Here is a 20,738-nt window from a genome sequence, read left to right as displayed (position 1 = left end):
GTGGCATAAGGTAACAGTTTGAGGCAAGTGTGTGAGTGGTGATTCACCAAGCTGCATGTCAAGAGTTCAAATCCTGTGTAGTGAAATTTATTTTCCTGCTTCCAATCATTGCTTCAGAGAGATGGGTGAGCTCTACTCTAGCTAGTACCATTGCAGTCTCAAGTGCAATGAAAGATAATCATATGTGCCAATAAAACGCAGAGAATAAGTATGCTCACAATCATTCATAGCAATAGGAGGGCAAGTGATTGGTGCAGGTGGTATTGTGCTGCATGGTAGATTGGAATATTGCATTTTCATATCCTGTTCAGTTCAATCCGTCTGTTCAACCTCCAACTGTTGCTTTAGACAGACAGACAAAAGGACAGGCAATTAAAAGATTAAAATATTCACTTTAGCATCTTTATATTGATTGAAGCTGATTGCAAACCGGAAAAGTGTTTAGTTTGCTGATTACAGAAAATTGCTCAAAAATGACTCACATTTTAAACCAAAATCCACACGTATATTCTCTGATAAATAATTATTAATGTATAAAAAATCATGTCATATTAATATTTATACCTCACCCAGTTGCTTCCAGAAATGCAAATCAGTAAAATTTTTAAAACAATAAAACACAGTTATTCATATACAGAGTTAGTACTAGTTAATGCTGAGATTGTAGTTCTGGCAACTCTCCAGAAATGATTGGTAGTCCTAATACATCGACAAAAGCGTATTTACATAGTTCAGGGTAAAATTAAAAAGTGGAAACGTATTCTAGTAGAAAACTATTTATATAAATATACATATTATAACAATTTGGTCTCATCAGCTTGTTATTTTTAGACCTTTATGCTACATTTCAGTAGATGTGGCTTATCATTTATATTTCCTCAAATATACTATATTCTTCTTCGTTTCTGTTGTTATTATTAGGTATGATGACAGCCGGCCCGCTAACCCGCAACTCTATCACATTGCTGCTGAGAGTCAGCCCACTAGACCAGGCTTTGCACAAATAACTGCCTTCCTCGGAATATTCCGCATTGTGTATTCTCATTCGTCCAGTTAGCTGTAAGGTAAAAGGAAACAACTCTTATTATCGTGTTTATACATGTAGTTAGAAATTTTTTTCAGGGCAAGCTGATGAGCAAAGTTAGTGAAAAAGGCTCAGAGAGTTGAACAATGCAAACTCTGTATATCCTGCTATTTACTTGGTGCTTTACACTAGTTTACGCCCTTCGCCCTTGCCATGTGTAGCAGTATCTCGAAGATCAAGTATGATGTCTGCTTAGTTTACTGCAAACAGAAGCTGCGCGTGTTTCAAGAGCCAGTGTTATACAAACAGGGGCTCTATGATCATGGCTGGACATGCCTGAGTCCGGTGGCAAGAGAGCTTTGATGATGAGAAACATACCCAGCTGAGGAGAGCTATTTGAGGTTGGATGTCATTTCTGTCACCAGTGACCTTTTTAAGGAACCCCAACCTGTCGTTTGTAGGTCAGATTTTTAGACCTCTGAGCCACATCTTAGCCCGGAATCTAACCACTAAACGTGGCACGATAACGGCTAGGGAAACTCATTAAAAAGCTTTTACACTTTTTTAACACAAAAAAAAGAATTATTTGTATTATTTTCAAGTATATTAGGAAGCAAACAATGTTAGTTGGTAGCGCCCAATGAAACAGAGAAAATTATCTTTAGCAATTTTGATATATTCTTGAAAATTACAACTGAAAAGCTCTTTTACAAAATTCATTTTTTACTTTCAGTTGTATTATTTTGCTGTTTAGCACAAAAGCCACAAATTACTCCGTGTACTACATGTAGTACACGGAGTAATTTTTTAGTCGTAAATCTCTCTTCATTTTATGGGCTTTAAGTAAGAAATTATTAAAAATTAATGCCCTTTTTGGGCTGCATTTGTATGCGCATATAAAACGATAATCATAAAAGCTAATTATGGTCTTCTGGGAACGTAATAGACTGAGTATGCTATTAAAAATGAACAACATGTGCAAAAATACGCTTAAATTAAACTTTGGTAACAGCACAAGAGGAAACTACTCCAAAATTTAGTACAGCTCTATTGATTATCATGATAATGCAAGTGTGAAATGAGTGATAAATTCTAATATATGCTTACTCTTATGTATTGGCTCTCATTGGCCAGCCCTCCATTGCTCGTCAGCTGTCTTTTGAAGCTGCACATGCTTCTGTTACCGCTGCACATAGACTCCGACAGTAACGGCTCCTCAACTGTTACTCTTGAACTTCCCACGATCTAGCAAAATAACTTTTATTTTTGTTAAAGTGATTCTCTGCGCATTCATTTGTGTGGCCGTACACTTTGTGTGACCGTTCACTTTGTGTGGTCGTACACTTTGTGTGGCCATTCATTTTGTGTGGCCGTACACTTTGTGTGGTCGTACACTTTGTGTGGTCATACACTTTGTGTGGCCGTACACTTTGTGTGGCCGTACATTTTGTGTGGCCGTAGACTTTGTGGTTAAAGTGCTGACAAAGAGAAATAGGGCAAAATGGCCTTGAAAATACATTACTGTAAATTGGGCTGCGTATAGCGCAATCTGTTTAAAGCTATCTGGTTTGTAATTTAGGTTTAAATGTCTTGGTTTATGAAATACAGCCCGAGAAGGGTACTTAGAAAGTAACTGTACAGAGATCTTTGATCAAACCCTCAATACTTAGAGTTGTCTTATCTCACCTCTTCCTCGACGCCATTAATTATTCTCCACCAGGTAATTGCTGTCACTTGATCTCTTCCAGCAGCCACCTGGCACTTGAAGTTTGTTGATAGGCCTACCGAGATAGAAGCTGGACCAATCAGCAGTGGTGTTTGGAGTAATGGACGCGCTGTAAGAAAGAGTGACAGGACTGTATGGAAGAACATAGTCAAATAGCTTTCTGTAACTGTTTTTCCGTGCTTCGAGTGGGTTCGGATTTGCTTTATTTAAAAATCATGAAAATGATAAAACTTTATGCGAAGGCATTCGGTGTCAAAGCACTATTTGAAATAATAGAAACACTCGCAGCTGATAGATTCAAATACATAATACTTGGCTAAAAAAATTCAACATAGTGATGAGGAATTATGGATTAGTTAGTGCAACTAGTTGACTATGCATTAATTGCAAAGTGACTTTGACCAAAAAAGCTATAAAACTGTAACAATTTTGGTTTGGAGGGGTACATTGAAAATCTGGAAAAGATCTATAGTGTAACTACGAATCGTTGAAACAATAGGGTAGGAGTTCATCGGCAGCGAGAAACTACGAATCCATTTGAAGAATGGAAACAAAGTGATTCAGTTGTTTCTTATAAACTAGTGCATGGTAATGCGAAGAAAAATTGATAATATTTAATTAACAACAAAGGCATCATCTTGCTTAATATATATTTACAGGAACTATCTCATACCTCTCATAACATGGAGATAAAATTGCCTGGTATCTACAAAGTGTTCATTCATCGAGGCTAAACAGGCATACGTCCCTGCATCCCTGATAGAAAGATTAGTTACTGTGAACCCTGTCTTTAGATCAATTTGATATTTCTTGCCATCAATCTAAAATATATATAAATTATGATATGGTGAGCAACAACTATTATTGTTAATATAGAGAATATAGACAGAAAGAGCAGCTGCAACACTGTCTTTTGAACATGAAATGTGTTGCTAGGCAACATGATCTTGAAGTAGGCCAATTGCTGAATCTATTGGTTTGTATAATATATATATATATATATATATATATATATATATACAGTCAAACATGGATAACTCGAACTTCAAGGGACCGAGCAAAAGTGTTCGAATTATCAGAGCGTTCAAGTTATCAGAGCACTGTCACAAGTCCATGTATTTACTTATTTATTAGTAGATACAGGTACATATACAAACTATAATATAAATCAAAAGCACAAATGGCCTGGTTCAAATTAAATGCTTCTAATGTAAAGTTTAAAACGTTTTTATCAAAAAGTATAGAGATTTTTCTATCACTTAAGATTGATTTGTTGTTTGAGGTGATGTTATTGCCAGGACGTTTTTTAGATTGACTTTGGCAAAACTTGATCGTTGTTGAAATGCTAAAAAAGAGACATCTTTTTCTTTTGAACGTTTTACACACGATCAATTTTGCCGATTTTTCTTGAAGTTTGTGCAAAGATTACCTCACTTTACCTCGCTTCCGAAGGGCAATCGCTAAGTGGATGTTTGGTATAAATCAAATTTCACCAAACCTTTAGAAAAGTCGTTGACAAAAATATTTTGTCGATGGTGGTAATAACGACGCTTATGAATTACGAAAAGTTGAGGTTTACCTCTATGGCTTGGAATAAAGTGATTTTCTAAAGCGATAACAACCATTTCGGTAGCCGTTGGGCAAAAAACAGTTCGAATTAACAGTGCTGAGTTCGAGTTATCTATAGCAATTTATCATTACGTGGGAACGGACCAAAGAAACCATTCGAGCTAACCATGTGTTCGAGCTATCCGTGGGCGAGTTATCCATGTTTGACTGTATATATATATATATAATATATATGTGTATATATATATACATAAATACATATAAACATATAATATTATATATATTTATATATATATATATAGATATACATGTATATACATAAATATATATATATATTATGATATATTTAGATATATCACAGCCTGAAAAGTGTCAACTGCAAAACAGGGTTGCAGTTGTTACCACAAAATTTAGTCGTACCAAATTAGTATACTAGAGAAATAAGTTAACCCACTGCGCAGAAAAATGACACGGAAAATATTTTGATATAAAAATAAATTTAGTGCTAGGTTAACAACTCTAGTATATTACTGAGAGGTGAAGAGGTCAGAAATTAAACAGAAATTAGAACAAAGGCAATGAAAATAATTTTTTAAGCACCTCACCAAGAAGTCTTTCAAAGATTTTTTGTAATGACCAAACTGCACACTTCCAACTAAACTCATTGAACTTCTTTAGTAACTGATTAGCAACGACTGAATACAATAATATTCATTGATTGAGGGAGGTTTTTATTGGCCAGTGCTCTTTTAAAGCTCATAAAGATGATAATAATAGATATGCGGAGCTAAATGCCTTGTGTCATTATATTGAATGTTATGAGGTATGCGTGTTTAGTTGCAAGTTCAACACTCCAGCTATTTAACAGAACTTATCTCTAAGATTCTATAGCATATTTTAAATGCATGCAACAAAAAGCGATAAACTGGCAATAGAGCGATAAACTGTCAGCTCTGCTAAAACATTCATGCTTTTTATTTTCCAATAAAAAGTCTTAATATCATGTGAATAAAACAGCTTTCAGTAATTCACAACTTAAAAACCCAAACACCATTTACACCGATGACTATGAACTAGTGCCACAACCACCAACAGGAGTAGAAAGCTGCCATATTTAAATATAAGCTAACATGTTGTTCAAATATTGTGACTGTTCTACCAGCAATGCCAGCAATTTGCAAGGATGCCAGCAGCGGGCATTAGTACCAGCATAGGTCATTATCTATGAATAAAAACCACAAGATGCTAAGCGACTCACCGGAATTACACTCTGCCTGTTGTAGCCCTTTTCCCTGACCAATTCTATGGACACATTCGGGTGGTTCACACCACAGGGGAAAACCACTGTGCCTGAGACTACTCCCGTAACCGGCATCCTTTCTGATTGCTTTTCTCCGTTGAACAATGTGCTGTTATCTAACAACAGACTAACACGATTTTACAGTCTGTTCTGCTGCATTTACTGTTGCTATAACGCTAGAGTATTGCTAGTGAAACTGTTGCTATAACGCTAGAGTATTGCTAGTGAAACTGTTGCTATAACGCTAGAGTATTGCTAGTGAAACTGTTGCTATAACGTTAGAGTATTGCTAGTGAAACTGTTGCTATAACGTTAGAGTATTGCTAGTGAAACTGTTGCTATAACGTTAGAGTATTGCTAGTGAAACTGTTGCTATAACGTTGGAGTATTGCTAGTGAAACCGTTGCTATAACGTTAGAGAATTGCTAGTGAAACTGTTGCTATAACGGTAGAGTATTGCTAGTGAACTGTTGCTATAACGGTAGAGTATTGCTAGTGAAACTGTTGCTATAACGTTAGAGTATTGCTAGTGAAACTGTTGCTATAATGTTAGAGTATTGCTAGTGAAACAATCCCAAAACAGATGTTGACAACAATGAGTTTAGTGAGTTCATCGTGTATAGCTTTTACTTTGTAAAACTCCTACTAAACTGTTTCAACCACATTTTGATGGTGCCATGACAATTATAGCAATTAAAATCTATCATAGCATACAAAACTGTTTTACTTTTGTTTGAAGGTGGTAACTGTTTTCACCTTTATCATTTGTCTATCTAAATAATATGTATAACTTTTATTGGCATTAGTCATTAACAACAAAATGATGTTTTCCGTTACATATAAAACAAAATTGAATAGACAGAAATTAGGAATTACTGAGTGAGTCAAACAAAAGTGTTTTTAAAGTTGGTAATCTGATAATACTGCGGAGGAGTTGAGATACTGAATTGTAGGTTGGGCTAACAGAATGTTTATAAACTGCAGTATACAAAGTATAATATAAACATTAAGGAAATACATAATATAAACAAGATTCAAAAAGTCTAGAATTGTCTAGCTGATTACCTACTTGCGGGGCAGGCCTAGGAAAGCCCTCGACCTGGTCTGCGGTCACATGGCTCTCTACTATTTACGTTCCTAGTAACTTAAACAACTATTTGAAGGCTGTAAGCGCTTTTGAGTTTTTTCATTATTTCAATTATTTTGACAAAAAATAATATGTCGCTCTTGAAGAGTCAAAATGTAATTTAGTTGGTTGGCTCTAAATAAATATTAAGTGTTTGCTGACCAGATAGCTAAAAAGATTCACACGATTTCATGCAGTTTAATGTTTTTACTAAGTAGAGACACTGTTTTGTTCATACAGGTTCTTTTACTTCAAAAAATACTCACAGGTCGGTATTTTTACAGTTAGAAAAATATTGATCATAGGTAACCAAGTTTGCTAGATTCCATTGAAACCTTACACAAAAATTGCAGTAAGTTTTCCAAACAGGTACGCAGTCGAATGCAGTTTAAAATAAAATATCTACAATTTTGATATTATTTAGGGCTGAATAATACATGATATATTGTAATAACACAGACTGGGTGCCACTCTAGCAATCACAATCTGAAAAACTTATTGTATCAGTTGAATAAAGGATAAGAACAGTAAAAATACATCCTTCAAATGATGAATCCTGGGTGCACCGAAGAACTCTAGGAATGACTAACTTATGACGTATGAAGACGCAGTTTTATTTACTAAGAATACAGAACAGAGAATGTACATGTAAACAAACACAAGGTTGATGCAACAAGAACTACTGTTACGGTTATTATTAATTTCAAGCAGATGTTTGTCCCATTCACTAATCTATTTGTTAACGGTGCTGTGATGACGTCTTAACAGGCTGCCTTTCGCTGTACCAACTAGCGCTGCCATACATGCATGCTGATTGGCTGATTGGCCGATAGCGAGCAGAGGGCTGATTCAGTAGATACTATATTTACTGTATCCTGTAGTTAAGTGCAGATCACTATCTGCAGAGTTCAGTAAGAGTCGTGTCATAAATTCCTCCCACCCTTCCCTGTTGCCAATTAGACTTCAAAGCTTCGATTAAATTGCAATAGATTTATGGCAAGTTTCAGAAATAGCCTAAGTACCAGCAAACTTTCATTGCACAGCCATGATGTTTATTATTTTCTGCACCGGATGGTTATGCAGACCAATAGAATATCACAACAATTATTTTATGATGAGTGACACGCGTTTGCTGGGTGTTCATCATATCCATTCCAGTTCTTCACACCAGCCATTATTTGTATATTTTACAGATAAAAAGCCAAATATTTCCTGTGCACAGTTAGAAACATGAATCAATCAATGAATTTTCATACAAAATTTTCAAATATATTTACAAAGTCCAAAATGCATTCGGATTCAGAATGTTAAAACAAGTTCCCAACTGCAACAAATCGAAACTCAGATTATAAGATCTGCAAGCGAAAAATATCACTTTGCAGAGAAATTTCTCAGCTTTTCAATGCATATTTATTTGGGATCTACACTAACTGGGAGGTGAGTCATTGCAGCTTTTTTGCTTTGAAAGTCAAATCTTGTTGGTAATAGGCTCGGAGTGTACACGAGACACTTCAGGACTGCTTATACACTTGTTACCAGAGAGAGTTAAATATAACAACCCCTGCAGCTATTTCATTTGTTAGTTTTTTAAATTTTGCATCTTCAAGAACACAGAATTGCTGTTACACTTAATGACAGCCAGCCACATCTGGAGAAGATTTCATGCTAGACTTGAATCATTCCGAAGGAATTCCAAACATGTGTAACTAAACAGGACCTACCTCTAACATAGACATAGACAGTCAACTCGCTGATGAGGGTTCGTCCAAGGTGCGACCCATAAAAGTGCTCCAGCATTTTTGCGCCATTACAGAAACACTTGTAGTCGCCGGAGTCTTCGCGGGTAACATTTGCAAGAATAAGTTTGCTAGTGTAGTAGGGAGTTATCAGCTCTCCATCGCTGTTGGTTGTGTGTAAGCTGACTTCAGTTACAGCTGTTGAGTTTTCCTACAATTGAAAATGACTGTGGTTATAGACGTGATTGCATCAGAAGCTATTAGATTTTATCAAAAATATAAATATTTATCTATCATTTGAGAGTTTGATTGTTGTTTTCAGTGATCTGACTACTAAGACTTTTTAAAACTAAAGTTGATTTTAGAATGCTCAGAATTAAAAGAAAAAGAAGTGACTTCTCTAAAATGGGGCCAATATTCATTCTGCCTGTTTGTCCCTCTCGTTACGCCATCGGCTATAACAGTTAAGCTGCAGTAGTACACCTTTGTTTACATATGTTTGTATTTGCTAGTGATGGTTGGAATAAAACCTCAAATATAGCTTCAGAGACAATGCTGCTTCCAATGATTTAAGGATTTCATTCAAAATTGTCCAATTGTTTTCCTCTTAATGCTGTGTAAAGGTATAAGTTCCTGATGTTTATCATTGGCTAAAGAAAAGTCCATATCAACTGGAAGCGCACTTATATGCTGCTTTAATTGCTATATATGACAAACTTAGAAACTGAAACTGTAGGATATTTGATGATGATATAATATATTCATGTGTGTTTCGGTGATTTATTTGCTTCAACGACTTTTCTTTACGATATTTTGTATTAACGGTAACCCTGGTAACCCCGGTAAGCTAACGTTTATATGATATATCTATATGGTGCTTAATAATAATTCGACTTGTCTTGATCTTGATCGTGGTGTTGTTCTTTGGTTATTGCTACTGAATCTTTAACATAGGCTCGTAAGACAACAAGATTAAATAATCACTGGGAAAAGGACCCCAATTGCCGAAGTGGGAATTGTTTGCCCGTAACCAGGGCGAATTCCATTTCATTGATATATACCTATAGGATATTTAGTGATTGAACAGTAGAAGGTTTGATAAAATATCTTGCTGTCAATTCTTTATTTTGTATGTTTTTATCAAACTTTTGTCCATCTAAACACATTAAATGCATTACTAGAGGAGTGGCCATACACGTCCTTTATAATTTGTAGTAGAGGCAGAGCACCGAGTCAGCAGGCAAGTTTTCTAAAGAAAGTGATCCAATGTAAGCAATATATTGAAGTGAGACTGCATTGTATTGCGCTTGTGAAAGCATCTGCTCTACTGCCATCAGTAATGTAATAACGAAAGGATTTTTCAGAGGCTTCAAAGAGGTTTGAATGACTAAAACATCTATACTTCCCTCAAAGTCAGGTATTAATATCAGTGTAATATTGCAAATGGCTTAACTGGGTTAACTGACGATGACCCAACTGGTGGTTAGCAAAGCTTCCATGAGTATCAACTGTCCTGTTAGGGTGTCAATCATTCCACTAACTGATTAGGTATATAATCTTCCAGAAACGCAACGCTGGTGAATTGTTGCGCAGATCTAAGTTCAAATATCAATCGTCTTTTTTAAAATTGAATTTTATATTTTCATCAAGTGAGACAATTACTAAAAAACACAATGTTAAAAATGATTGATGAAGGCTCCATGTGCGCAATAGCTAGGTTGGTCAAGGTGCAGAGCATGGGGTGTATAGCTTGCGGTATAACAGGCAGGCAGTAGCCTACATGAATTAGAAGTCACTGCAATTTGAAGGAAAGACATCTCATGAATAGTCTCCACATGAAAGAACGACTTCTGGATGTATGGTAATCCTTTACTGATGTCATAACAGGATTATATTGATTGGGAGATTATCAAACTCACCGCGCCCTGGCCTTTTCACAAACTCTCACTGATATTTAAGTTCAAAATGGACTCATACGAATACGTTCAAGTGATTTATGCTGTTAATAACAACTCTTCACAGATGAATTGGCTGAGTTCCATAGCGGTTCTTAACCCTAAATGACTATATGATCAACTGTTGGTAATGACTCAATGGTCAGCTGACCAACATTTGTATGAGAAAGTTCATTGCATTGTCGCACGCACCATTTCACATCAGCACGCAACGTTTCCATAGCGCGGGTGATGTGGATGTGGAAATGAGAGCCTCTTAAGTTACAGCGCAGCACTTTATTCAGCATATTGCAGATCAGTGCGGGTGCTTTGTTAAAAAAAAAATTCTACATGAAAGATCATAATGGTGCACTCCTGTTTCACTCAGCAACACGTGTTCGAAATGGGAACGACTAAATTGTGATAAATGTTTACAATTGACTTGCACAACTTTGTCTGACGTATGATTTGCAAGCGGTGTTTCCATCTCTCGCAAGCTTGAAACATTTCACAAAGATTTGAGGGAACACAACTCCCTTGTCCTGCGAGTTTTTGCCATTTCCATATTGCGGATGACACAAACTTATGCGTCGGCCATCTTGGAAACATAATAAAAGTATTTGCTATTCCTTCTTATGGTTATTTAGCAACTATAAACTTGGTTTGTGATTGTTGGTCAAAGCAGCAGTTGTTATTTTTATTTATAGACAGCACTGTTCGCCTTACTGACCTTGATCAGCAATATCAACAATATTTCCACCAAACATCAGTACAGTAGAGTCATGAGATTCTTCTATAGTTATGACTCAGTTATTGTGTCATGATTTAAGTAGGTCTTTGGTGCAAAGCACTCAATCAGTTCAGTTAAGCCTAATAAATCACTGCCATAAAACTCGTGCAGCAACAGGGGGAGGGGGAGGAGGAGGAGGTGGAGGAGGTGGTGGGAGAAGAGGAGGAGGGGAGGTAAAAAGGAGGAAGGAAAGAAGGTAAAAGAGAGAAGAGGTTGGAGGAGTTGGGGCAAGCAACAGCCACTTGCAATGGGCTGCTGTTGGCCCCTTAAATATGCCTCACAAAAATTTCTCAAAACCTTTGTCTTTCTCAATACAACGATCTAATCAGAGAGAAGAGCTATTACTATCTGACTGAGCCTAATTAAAAAAAGTTGACAATTTTATTTTGAGCAACAGAAATTTTACTAAAATGAGTAAATAAATCATAAAATATATGAGAAAATACTGCTTCACTAATTTGAAAAATTATTTAGGTAAAGGTTATCGCTGCTTTGAAACATCCTTAAAGGTTGATTTGCAACATAATTCACATCACAGTTATTTGGTATCAAAAGATTCACCATGTCTTACTCTGCTGTGTTGTAGGTACAAAATATTTGAAAATGTGATTACAAGCTCTTAAAAGCCTAAAAACGAACAGTCAACCGAAGCCGTCACAAAAATGGCGGTAGGTTGGAATCCCTCCTAAAACGGCTCATAGGCAGCCTCTTTAAACTTTTACACTTTTATGCAATCTCATTCGTTAAAATATTTCCACGAATATACTTCACGCATTCAATAAAACCATGTCTATTGTACTTACGCATCTTTTCATTATCATTGTAATGCTGTCACTTTGAGCACTGATATCTCAAAACCTAGCCTAAAAACAAGTTTAGTTTTTTAACAATAGCTCGCAGAGGTGGATATCATCTTCTGATAAACATGAGGAGCTTGTTGGTCACCTGTGATGGTCGAAAAATACTGCAGAAATTGTTCGCGTCATTTGGCAAAAAATGTAGGTTATATGATCAGATTATGACTATATGATTAGACCAAGTTCAAACGAAACTGTCAAGTAGCGAGTATTCATATTTGATAAGGGCTTTTCGGGTAAAATCCAAAGTGTTTGTCATAAAAGTAGTGCTAGCTTATATTGAGCCCTTTATTGGCCTTTTCATTTCGCAAGATAACATCGCTTGTCAAAACAATAACCACATCGAGTTGAGTACATCATCAAAATAGAGGGATTCCAACCTATGGCAGTTTTTTAACTGTTTGTTTTTGAGCTTTTAAGAGCTTTTTATCACATTACCACATATTTTGAATTGCAGCACAGCAAAGTAAAACATGGTGAACCTACTGATACCAAATAATTGTAAAGTAAATTTTGTTGCAAGTCAACCTTTAAGTGATCCTAGAACCACAGAGATTATAAAATCGATGAAAACTGTGAAAAACACACAAAAATATTATATAGCAACATGAAACTTTTTAACTTGTTGTAAATATTAAGGTAATTACTAAAAACCTATTAAGGGAGTGGAGATTCTTACCTCCGCCATCCGAGGATATTGCCAAGATACCATATCAGAGCTTGAAGCAGCACAAGTCAGCTCTATTATTCCACCAGTGTTTACGATGACATCTGGGATGAAAGCATCTACTTCGTGTCTCTGAACCTCTTCATCTGCAAAAATACAGAATAAGGAGTTGCCTAATCTATGTTGTACCTACTATAGTTTCTGTTTTTTGTTAATAAAATTTTAAAATCGTTCGATACTATAAGGGAGCAAATATTGAGCTTCCGTTAAAATAACTGTCTTCAGAAACGCAAATATTTTTTACTCACTGTTTAGCGAAATCCTTTTGATCAGCCGTATACTTTTAATAAGGTGTACTGAACTCATCTAACCTTATGAATATTTAGAACAACATGTTATGCTAAATCTTCGTTAGTAAGGATTTGAAAGTAAGGATATGAAAATGTGTTTGGTTTTGGAAATATTTATTAACAACGAATTAAAAAAAGTAGTTAAGTTACATAAATGTTTTTTTTAAACTCTCTCTGGTCCTCTACTTGCGATTACAGTCAAACATGGATAATTCGTCGTCGAATAGCTCGAACACATGGTTAACTCGAATAGTTTTGTTTGGTCCACTCCCACGTAATGATAAATTGCTTTAGATAACTTGACCTCAACTTTGTTAACTCGAACAGCTTTTTGCCCAATGGCTACCGAGACGGTTGTTATCGCTTTCGAATTCACTTTGTTCCAAGCCCTAAAGATAAACCTCAACTTTTAGTAGTTCATATATAGGCGCCGTTATTACCATCATCGGCAAAATATTTTTGACAATGAATTTTCTAAAGGTTTGGTGAAATTGGATTTTTACCAAACATCCGCTTAGCGATGGCCCTTCGGAAGCGAGGAAAAGTGAGGTGACCTTCGCATAAACTTCAAAAAAAATCAGCAAAATTGATCTTGGTTAAAACGCTCAAAAGAAAAAGATGGTTTTTTCTGAGCATTTCAACAGCGATCAAGTTTTGCTAATTTCAATCTAAAAAACGTCCTGACAATCACATCACCTCAAACAACAAACCAATCTCAAGTGATAGAAAATTTCTATATTTTTTGATAGAAAATCTTTAAACTTTACATTAGAAGCATTTAATTTGAAACAAGACATTTATGCTTTTGATATATATTATAGTTTGTGTATGTACATGTATCTACTAATAAATACATGGACTTGTGACAGTGCTCTGATAACTTGAACGCTCTGATAACTTGAACACTTTTGCTCGGTCCGTGAAATTTGAGTTATCCATGTTTGACTGTATATGCTGACCAAAAATAATATGAAACTGCAGCCTAATAATGAGTCATTATCAAGGAATGAGTAATTTAATTGATGCTTATTGAAATATGAAACAGTGCAACTCCTCTGCAACTCGTCAAAATCTCTATGAGTGAATAAAATGCCTGCATTGTGCTGAAAACAATAAAAATGCTGTAAAATGACACCCACATATAAACATGTCATTTTATTCACTTACAGCAAAAGCGAGCAATTTTTGTAATTTGAAGATTGAATAAAACTGTATAGAATAACTCATTCTCAGTAGTCGAGGATTAGTCTCTCTGTATAAAATTTCAAAAGCTAATCTCCCGCCACATTTGCAAAAACCGTACTGTCTTTGATCATGGACCCTTAGTCAACTGGTTCAAAGTAATGATGCAAGATTAGGATAAAGGAGAGTGTTCAAAGCGGGCTTTAGTGGTTCCAAAGGAAGATTGTTTATGGTCAAAGACAAAGTGACAACATAGGGTTTCCTCACAATACTGCTGCAGACAAACGCACACACAAGCACGCACACACGTTTGTGCACACGCATTTGCACACACACACACACGCTACTTTTTATAATAATAGTAAAAGAGGAAGTCAGGGCTATTTGATAATATGTTTTTCTATTTTCCGCCGTAAAAGAAATACTATGCTTGAGAGCTTTCAGATTATCCAGGTGTGGGCAGGTGTGGGCAGGTGTGGGCAGGTGTGGGCAGGTGTGGGCAGGTGTGGGCAGGTGTGGGCAGGTGTGGGCAAGTGAAGGCAACAATAACAGAATGAATAAGTGAAAACTGAGCAGTGCAGAAATAATCTGACAGAAAACCAGGAGGCTGGTCCTAAATAAAATTAGCTATACGCGTGTCCAAATATATAAGTGCCAATGGTGGTGCTTCACATCAACCTGCTCGGTTCTAACTTGAGCGATATGGATTTGTTTGTGACAGAAGAATAAATATGCTTATTTTAACTTCACTGTAATTAAGAACCATTTCTATCACTATTTATGCTGTAGCGTTCAGAGTTGAAGATCTAAAGTAACCGAATATAATACAATAACTCCATAATATATATATACTCCATATATAATATGGTCTGTCCATCCGTTTATTCAAAGCTATGGTTGAGCTTGGGAAAAATATAGCTTTGTATGTGAGCTCTGAACCCACAACACTCAACTCAGCAGACCTTCACTGTACCACTTGAATCAATCACTTGCTTTAATTTGTTTCAGATTAACTATGCAGGTGCTTATTATGCCTAACAATCTTTGAGGGCCTACTTTACTGCCAGAGTACAATCTTTGAGGGCGTTACTGCCAGAGTACAATTCTTATAATATCACTCATGCCTTTCCTATAGGCCCACAGTTATCTCAAAAATGGTTTTAGAAATCTTACAATTCTTCAAGTACTCCTCATTGACCTCATGGCTTACATCACTCTGACCATTGTAGCCAAAGACCTCTAGACAACACAGACATCTTATCTATTATTTATAAGTGAGTGATGGTTGAGCTCATATTTGCTTATTCATCGTTGTCAACAAAGTGTTCGGTGTGATATGCTTTTGTAAAGGTATTGATAAGCTGTATTGACAATCAGTCATCCGCACTTGGGACAGTTTAAATATTGCATCAGATAAATATTGGTAGAGGGCAAAGTTTTTCAACGAAATGACATCTAATGAATGATGTGTCATAACACATAGGTGGGTTTACATCTGCTGACAGGTGGCAAGTTTTGATCAGGCAAGTATGAGTCATGCTGCTGACAATCAACAAAGCTTTTTAATCTAACACCAGACGAAAAGCTTTGGTTTAAATAAGTGGATAATAAAAAAGATGTTAACTTCTGTAAGATGAAAGGGAAAACCAGAACCTGTCGGTATAGCATCCTGTTTACATTCATATTCCCTTTATAGTTCGAACTTGCCTACCTACCCAGCAGTCTACCTACCTAGCAGTCTACCTACCTAACAGTCTACCTACCTAGCAGTCTACCTACCTAGCAGTCTACCTACCCAGCAGTCTACCTACCTAGCAGTCTACCTACCTAGCAGTCTACCTAATGGCCTTGGAGATGCTTTCACTCTGAGCGCAGCTGAATTTCTGCCGCCGCCAAAGTACTTACAAAAAGACCATCAGATTACTTTTAGTCATAATAAGTGTTTAAGAGAAAACCCAGGCTAAACTAACCATATTTTAAAAGCCTTTCATGCATTTTATGATATTAACAATTTAAAAGTTTCACGTAAAAAACTCCCCAATATAATAAATAAATAATAAATGAAATAAATAATAAATAATATAATAAAGTGAAAGCGTTTTCCTGTTTGTTTGCCAAATTCCATTTAAGATATGACCGCCTCTATTTGCATTTGCCGCAATCATGCATTTAAATAATGCCAATGAATTTGGTAGCCTACACAACGCGCAATACAAACTGGTGAATCTAGGCGAGAGTTAAAACTTTGGCTTCTTTCCTCTTTCCAGTCAAACTAAAATGTCAGAATTATATAAGCGGTTTTTGTAATACTTAAATACATTTGATGAAACCCAAACAAAAAATAGATTCTGCTGATTTCTGCGCTGCTGCAACAGTGATATAGTATGGCAACAATAAACTGGAGCACATATTAGACTTGTATTATTTAATATTTAGGTTGGAAGATTAAATTTAAAAAGGATTCTGTCATAATTATACTGATGGTAGAATTACATGCAGTCTGTGTGACACTCTAAAACATAGGTTTTACCACCAATCATGTTAGGAAGCAACAAACATCAGACACGGTGTCGGACATGCATGCATACTATCCTCTGGTACGCTAATAGAGCCTGCAATCATCATGAGTTCGCCAATGTCTTAAATGGGACATCATGGTACAGTTATCATAATTGTCCAAGGTGTGAGGGTAGCCTGTGAACCAGGTGTTAACCCATACTGCCCAAAGGTATTAGATTATCTCAAGCACAGTTTTGCAAGTGCATCAGACTAAAAACTACAATGAGCTAATAATGGACTTTACACACCATAAAGTGTTACATTTAGCTTAATAGAAAGTCAAGTATTCTAAAGTCTTTAGTTAAATGCTATAGGGCTCTACTTTTCAACCTTCTCCCATAGTGGCGTTCAGTTAATGGTGGCTTTCAAATACAGTTTTTACGGTACATCGCAATATGGAGATTAACTTACAACCTTTCTTGGCCTTCACTGATGCCTTTGTAAATTTGTCGAGTTATTCAAAATTTATTTGCATATTTACATGCATTATTACTCTGGTTTAAAAATTTCACTTAATGCAACATCCACTTCTGTAAAAGGTAGAGAATTCTCTGCTTACCATACTGGTACACAAATAAAATTGACTGACGTAAAGGTTTGTTAATGGCATGTCTTTTATGAGGCTTTTTTAGAAACCTTCATAATGAGAATATATAGTATATATGATATAATAGTAATAACGTGGCACTAATTTGTAATTAATATCGACATAATACAATAATAAAATGTTTCAATGATTACATTCTAAGAAGAAACTCTTGCAAAATGAAATTTAACTTGTTACATAGAACTTTGAATTGAAAAATAATTTCATAACAGGAAAAGAATAGTAAACAAATTTCCCTATAAGTTGTGTAATTACTCAAACTTGAGAGGAATTTTAATATATTTTTAATTTACCTACAAAATAAACTGCATGGCAGGAAAATAACTAAAAGCTGACATGAAATGTATGGCTTTTTTTAGTTAATTTTAGAGCAACTTTGAGTATTCAAGACAAGGGAAAACTTCAGATAGTATTAATATGAATTATAACATACTAAATATTCAGAGCTTTAGAAACGCGCAGTAAGTAAAGGAGGAACATTACTAGAGAAGAGACTGCCAATGTCAGATACAATTACAAATCACTATGCAATGTAGCACAAACCACTCTACCAGTCATATTGGTACAAGTCACCATGCAATGTAGCACAAACCACTCTACCAGTCATATTGGTACAAGTCTACATGAGTCAACAATCCATTATTAATGCAATGTTTCATGTATAGCGATAAAAGTATTCAAGATATAATCATTCCAGAATATTCCGCATGCCTCATGAATGCATAAATAACATCTTTACGCATGCCGATGTTTGTGCCGTTGATTCATGCGATGTCACAAATGTACAGCGAGTTTTATTGTTTTAAACTATTGCAAAACAGGGATGATTCTTGTACCACTCAGCAGTGAATGAGCATTATGAATATGAACCAGAGGCTATGACTGTGTGTAGATAATATTTTTCAACACAGATTGTAGCAAGCTGATAGACCTGGCTGTGGTTGCAAGTTCCTATCGAATGAATCACACTGCATCTAATCAGCGTGGTTCGTTTGGTGGGAAGGGCTGCCTCATAGATTTTTATAGAAATTAGGAAGTTGCAAAATTTTTAACTTTAAATTTATCTCAGTTTGTTGCAGGAAATGGGTTCTCAAGGAGTTGCTAATACTATGCTGAAAACAATGAGTTCATGAAAACAAGCATATGGTTTATAGCTGTTAGATAGCAGACCCTCTAGCCTACTGAAATGGTTAAATCAGATGATGTTACCATGACAATTATAGCAATTCAAGTCTATCAAAGCATGCATAGTTATTTTACTCTTACTTGAAGGTTGGAAGCGCTTTTGACTTTTTATCCTTCATTTGAATAACTTTTATTGGCATGAGTAATCGGTGACAAAATGAAGTTTTTCATTACATACCAAAACATAAATGAAGAAACAGAAATCATGAATTATTGAGTGGGTTGAACAAGAGTGTTTAAAACTTGCTAATCTAAAGTATTGTGGAAGATTCGGAATGGTAAATTGAAGGTTGAAGTAACAAAAAATGTATAAACTGAAACATACCAAGTACAATATAAATAATACATAAATGTATAAACTGAAACATACCAAGTACAATATAAATAATACATAAATGTATAAACTGAAACATACCAAGTACAATATAAATAATACATAAATGCATAAACTGAAACATACCAAGTACAATATAAATAATACATAAATGTATAAACTGAAACATACCAAGTACAATATAAATAATACATAAATGTATAAACTGAAACATACCAAGTACAATATAAATAATACATAAATGTATAAACTGAAACATACCAAGTACAATATAAATACATAAATGTATAAAATAACAAAGATTCACAAAGTCCAGAATTTTGAAAATTCTGGACTTAAGTACTAAGTGGGGGCATGCCTATGAAGGCCCTCATTGTATTCTTTATTTTAATGATTTTTAACTATTTATATTTTTAAGTATATACTTATCCTACTCAGATAGTTAATATATACAGTATATTAGCTGTTTATATAAATTATATATATATAATATGTAACACTTTCCTTTGTTTCGTGTGAGACCTTAGTCATCCATGTTTTCGATGAATCATATTTAGTGAGATTTTCTAAAGATATTTTTAAATTTGACAGATCTTTACTTAATTCCAATAAAAATATTCCAAGGAGAATACAAATGTAAAATTATTGTTTAAAAGCAGGTTTAACAATTAAATTCAACTTTAAACCTTTTCAACGGTCAGCCATAAACAATATTTAATAACTGAAAACTAATGGCACTACTCTGCCAAATCTCATCAAACAGTTGTTAAAAAATAAAGGAAAATTTCAGGTACCCCACAGTAATAAAACCTTACCAACAAATCCAAGAAAAGTGGCAGTGCAGATTTGCAATCCAAGAAATAGCTGCAAGCTGAGAATTTTAGCAAGCACCATCTTGTCTTTTCAGAAAAGAAACTCTTTTAGTAGACAGAGTTCAAGACTACTCCCTTGATGTGCGAATGTACTCCCTTGATGTGCGAAGGACAAATGAAACGAGTTGCTTATTACAAGAGTTTTATACGCCGATGCGCCGTGTGGAGATCGTTCTCTCCATGAAACGCATTTCATGGGCCAATGATTTCTAATTTTAGCCATTTGTCATCAGTCCATAATTAATGACTTAATAATATCCTGTTGACCAGCGGAGTGGCTGGCAAATGTAAGCACCTACCAGCGTGAATGGTTTAATTAGCTGACGCTGGTGGGTGGCAGCAAAATCAACGATTTGTCTCTACACATGTTTAGAGCAGGCTATCTGTGTAGGCGTTCATGTGCTGTATGTGCACTCCCCCAGTTATGACATATGCTGGTGTGGGCTGATAAAAAATAGAAACAAGTGAAAACTGCCAGAATAGTTAGCTCAAGGATTACGGTCATTGTAAACAACACAGTTTTCAGTTGTTGGCTGAGAGTATATTAATCAGGTAGTGTAGGAGTTATCACAAGAAAACATATACTGGTAGACACCTGCTAATATTGGTGGACACCTGCTGATATTGGTAGACACCTGCTAATATTGGTAGACATCTGCTAATATTGGTAGACACCTGCAAATATTGGTAGACCCTTGCAAGCAATGGTAGAGACCTGCTAATATTAGTAGACACCTGCTGATATTGGTAGACACCTGCTAATATTGGTAGACACCTGCTGATATTGTTAGAAGTCTGCTAATATTGGTAGACACCTGCTAATATTGGTAGACACCTGCTAATATTGGTAGACACCTGCTGATACTGGTAGACACTTGCTATTACTGGTAGACATCTGCTAATATTGGGAGGCACTTGCT

The 20,738-nt window shown here is 35.5% G+C and overlaps 1 protein-coding gene across 1 annotated transcript; it reads right to left on the bottom strand.

Annotated features, from left to right (window-relative positions):
- Nucleotides 1-483: 483 nt before the first annotated feature.
- On the bottom strand, nucleotides 484-19,919 carry LOC137401578 (vascular endothelial growth factor receptor 1-like). The gene is made up of 8 exons (XM_068088005.1): nucleotides 19,762-19,919; nucleotides 12,742-12,875; nucleotides 8,467-8,692; nucleotides 5,578-5,735; nucleotides 3,424-3,571; nucleotides 2,711-2,859; nucleotides 2,132-2,269; nucleotides 484-1,057 (listed from the first exon to the last, which is right to left on the bottom strand). The coding sequence occupies exons 1-8, from the start codon at nucleotides 19,838-19,840 to the stop codon at nucleotides 869-871; spliced, it is 1,221 nt and encodes a 406-aa protein (XP_067944106.1). The 5' UTR covers nucleotides 19,841-19,919; the 3' UTR covers nucleotides 484-868.
- Nucleotides 19,920-20,738: the final 819 nt, after the last annotated feature.

This window comes from Watersipora subatra, chromosome 8 (genome assembly GCF_963576615.1).
Source record: "Watersipora subatra chromosome 8, tzWatSuba1.1, whole genome shotgun sequence".
Classification (NCBI taxonomy): Eukaryota; Metazoa; Bryozoa; class Gymnolaemata; order Cheilostomatida; family Watersiporidae; genus Watersipora; species Watersipora subatra.
Note: the sequence above shows the minus strand (reverse complement) of the source record. Positions and strands in the feature narration are given on the sequence as shown.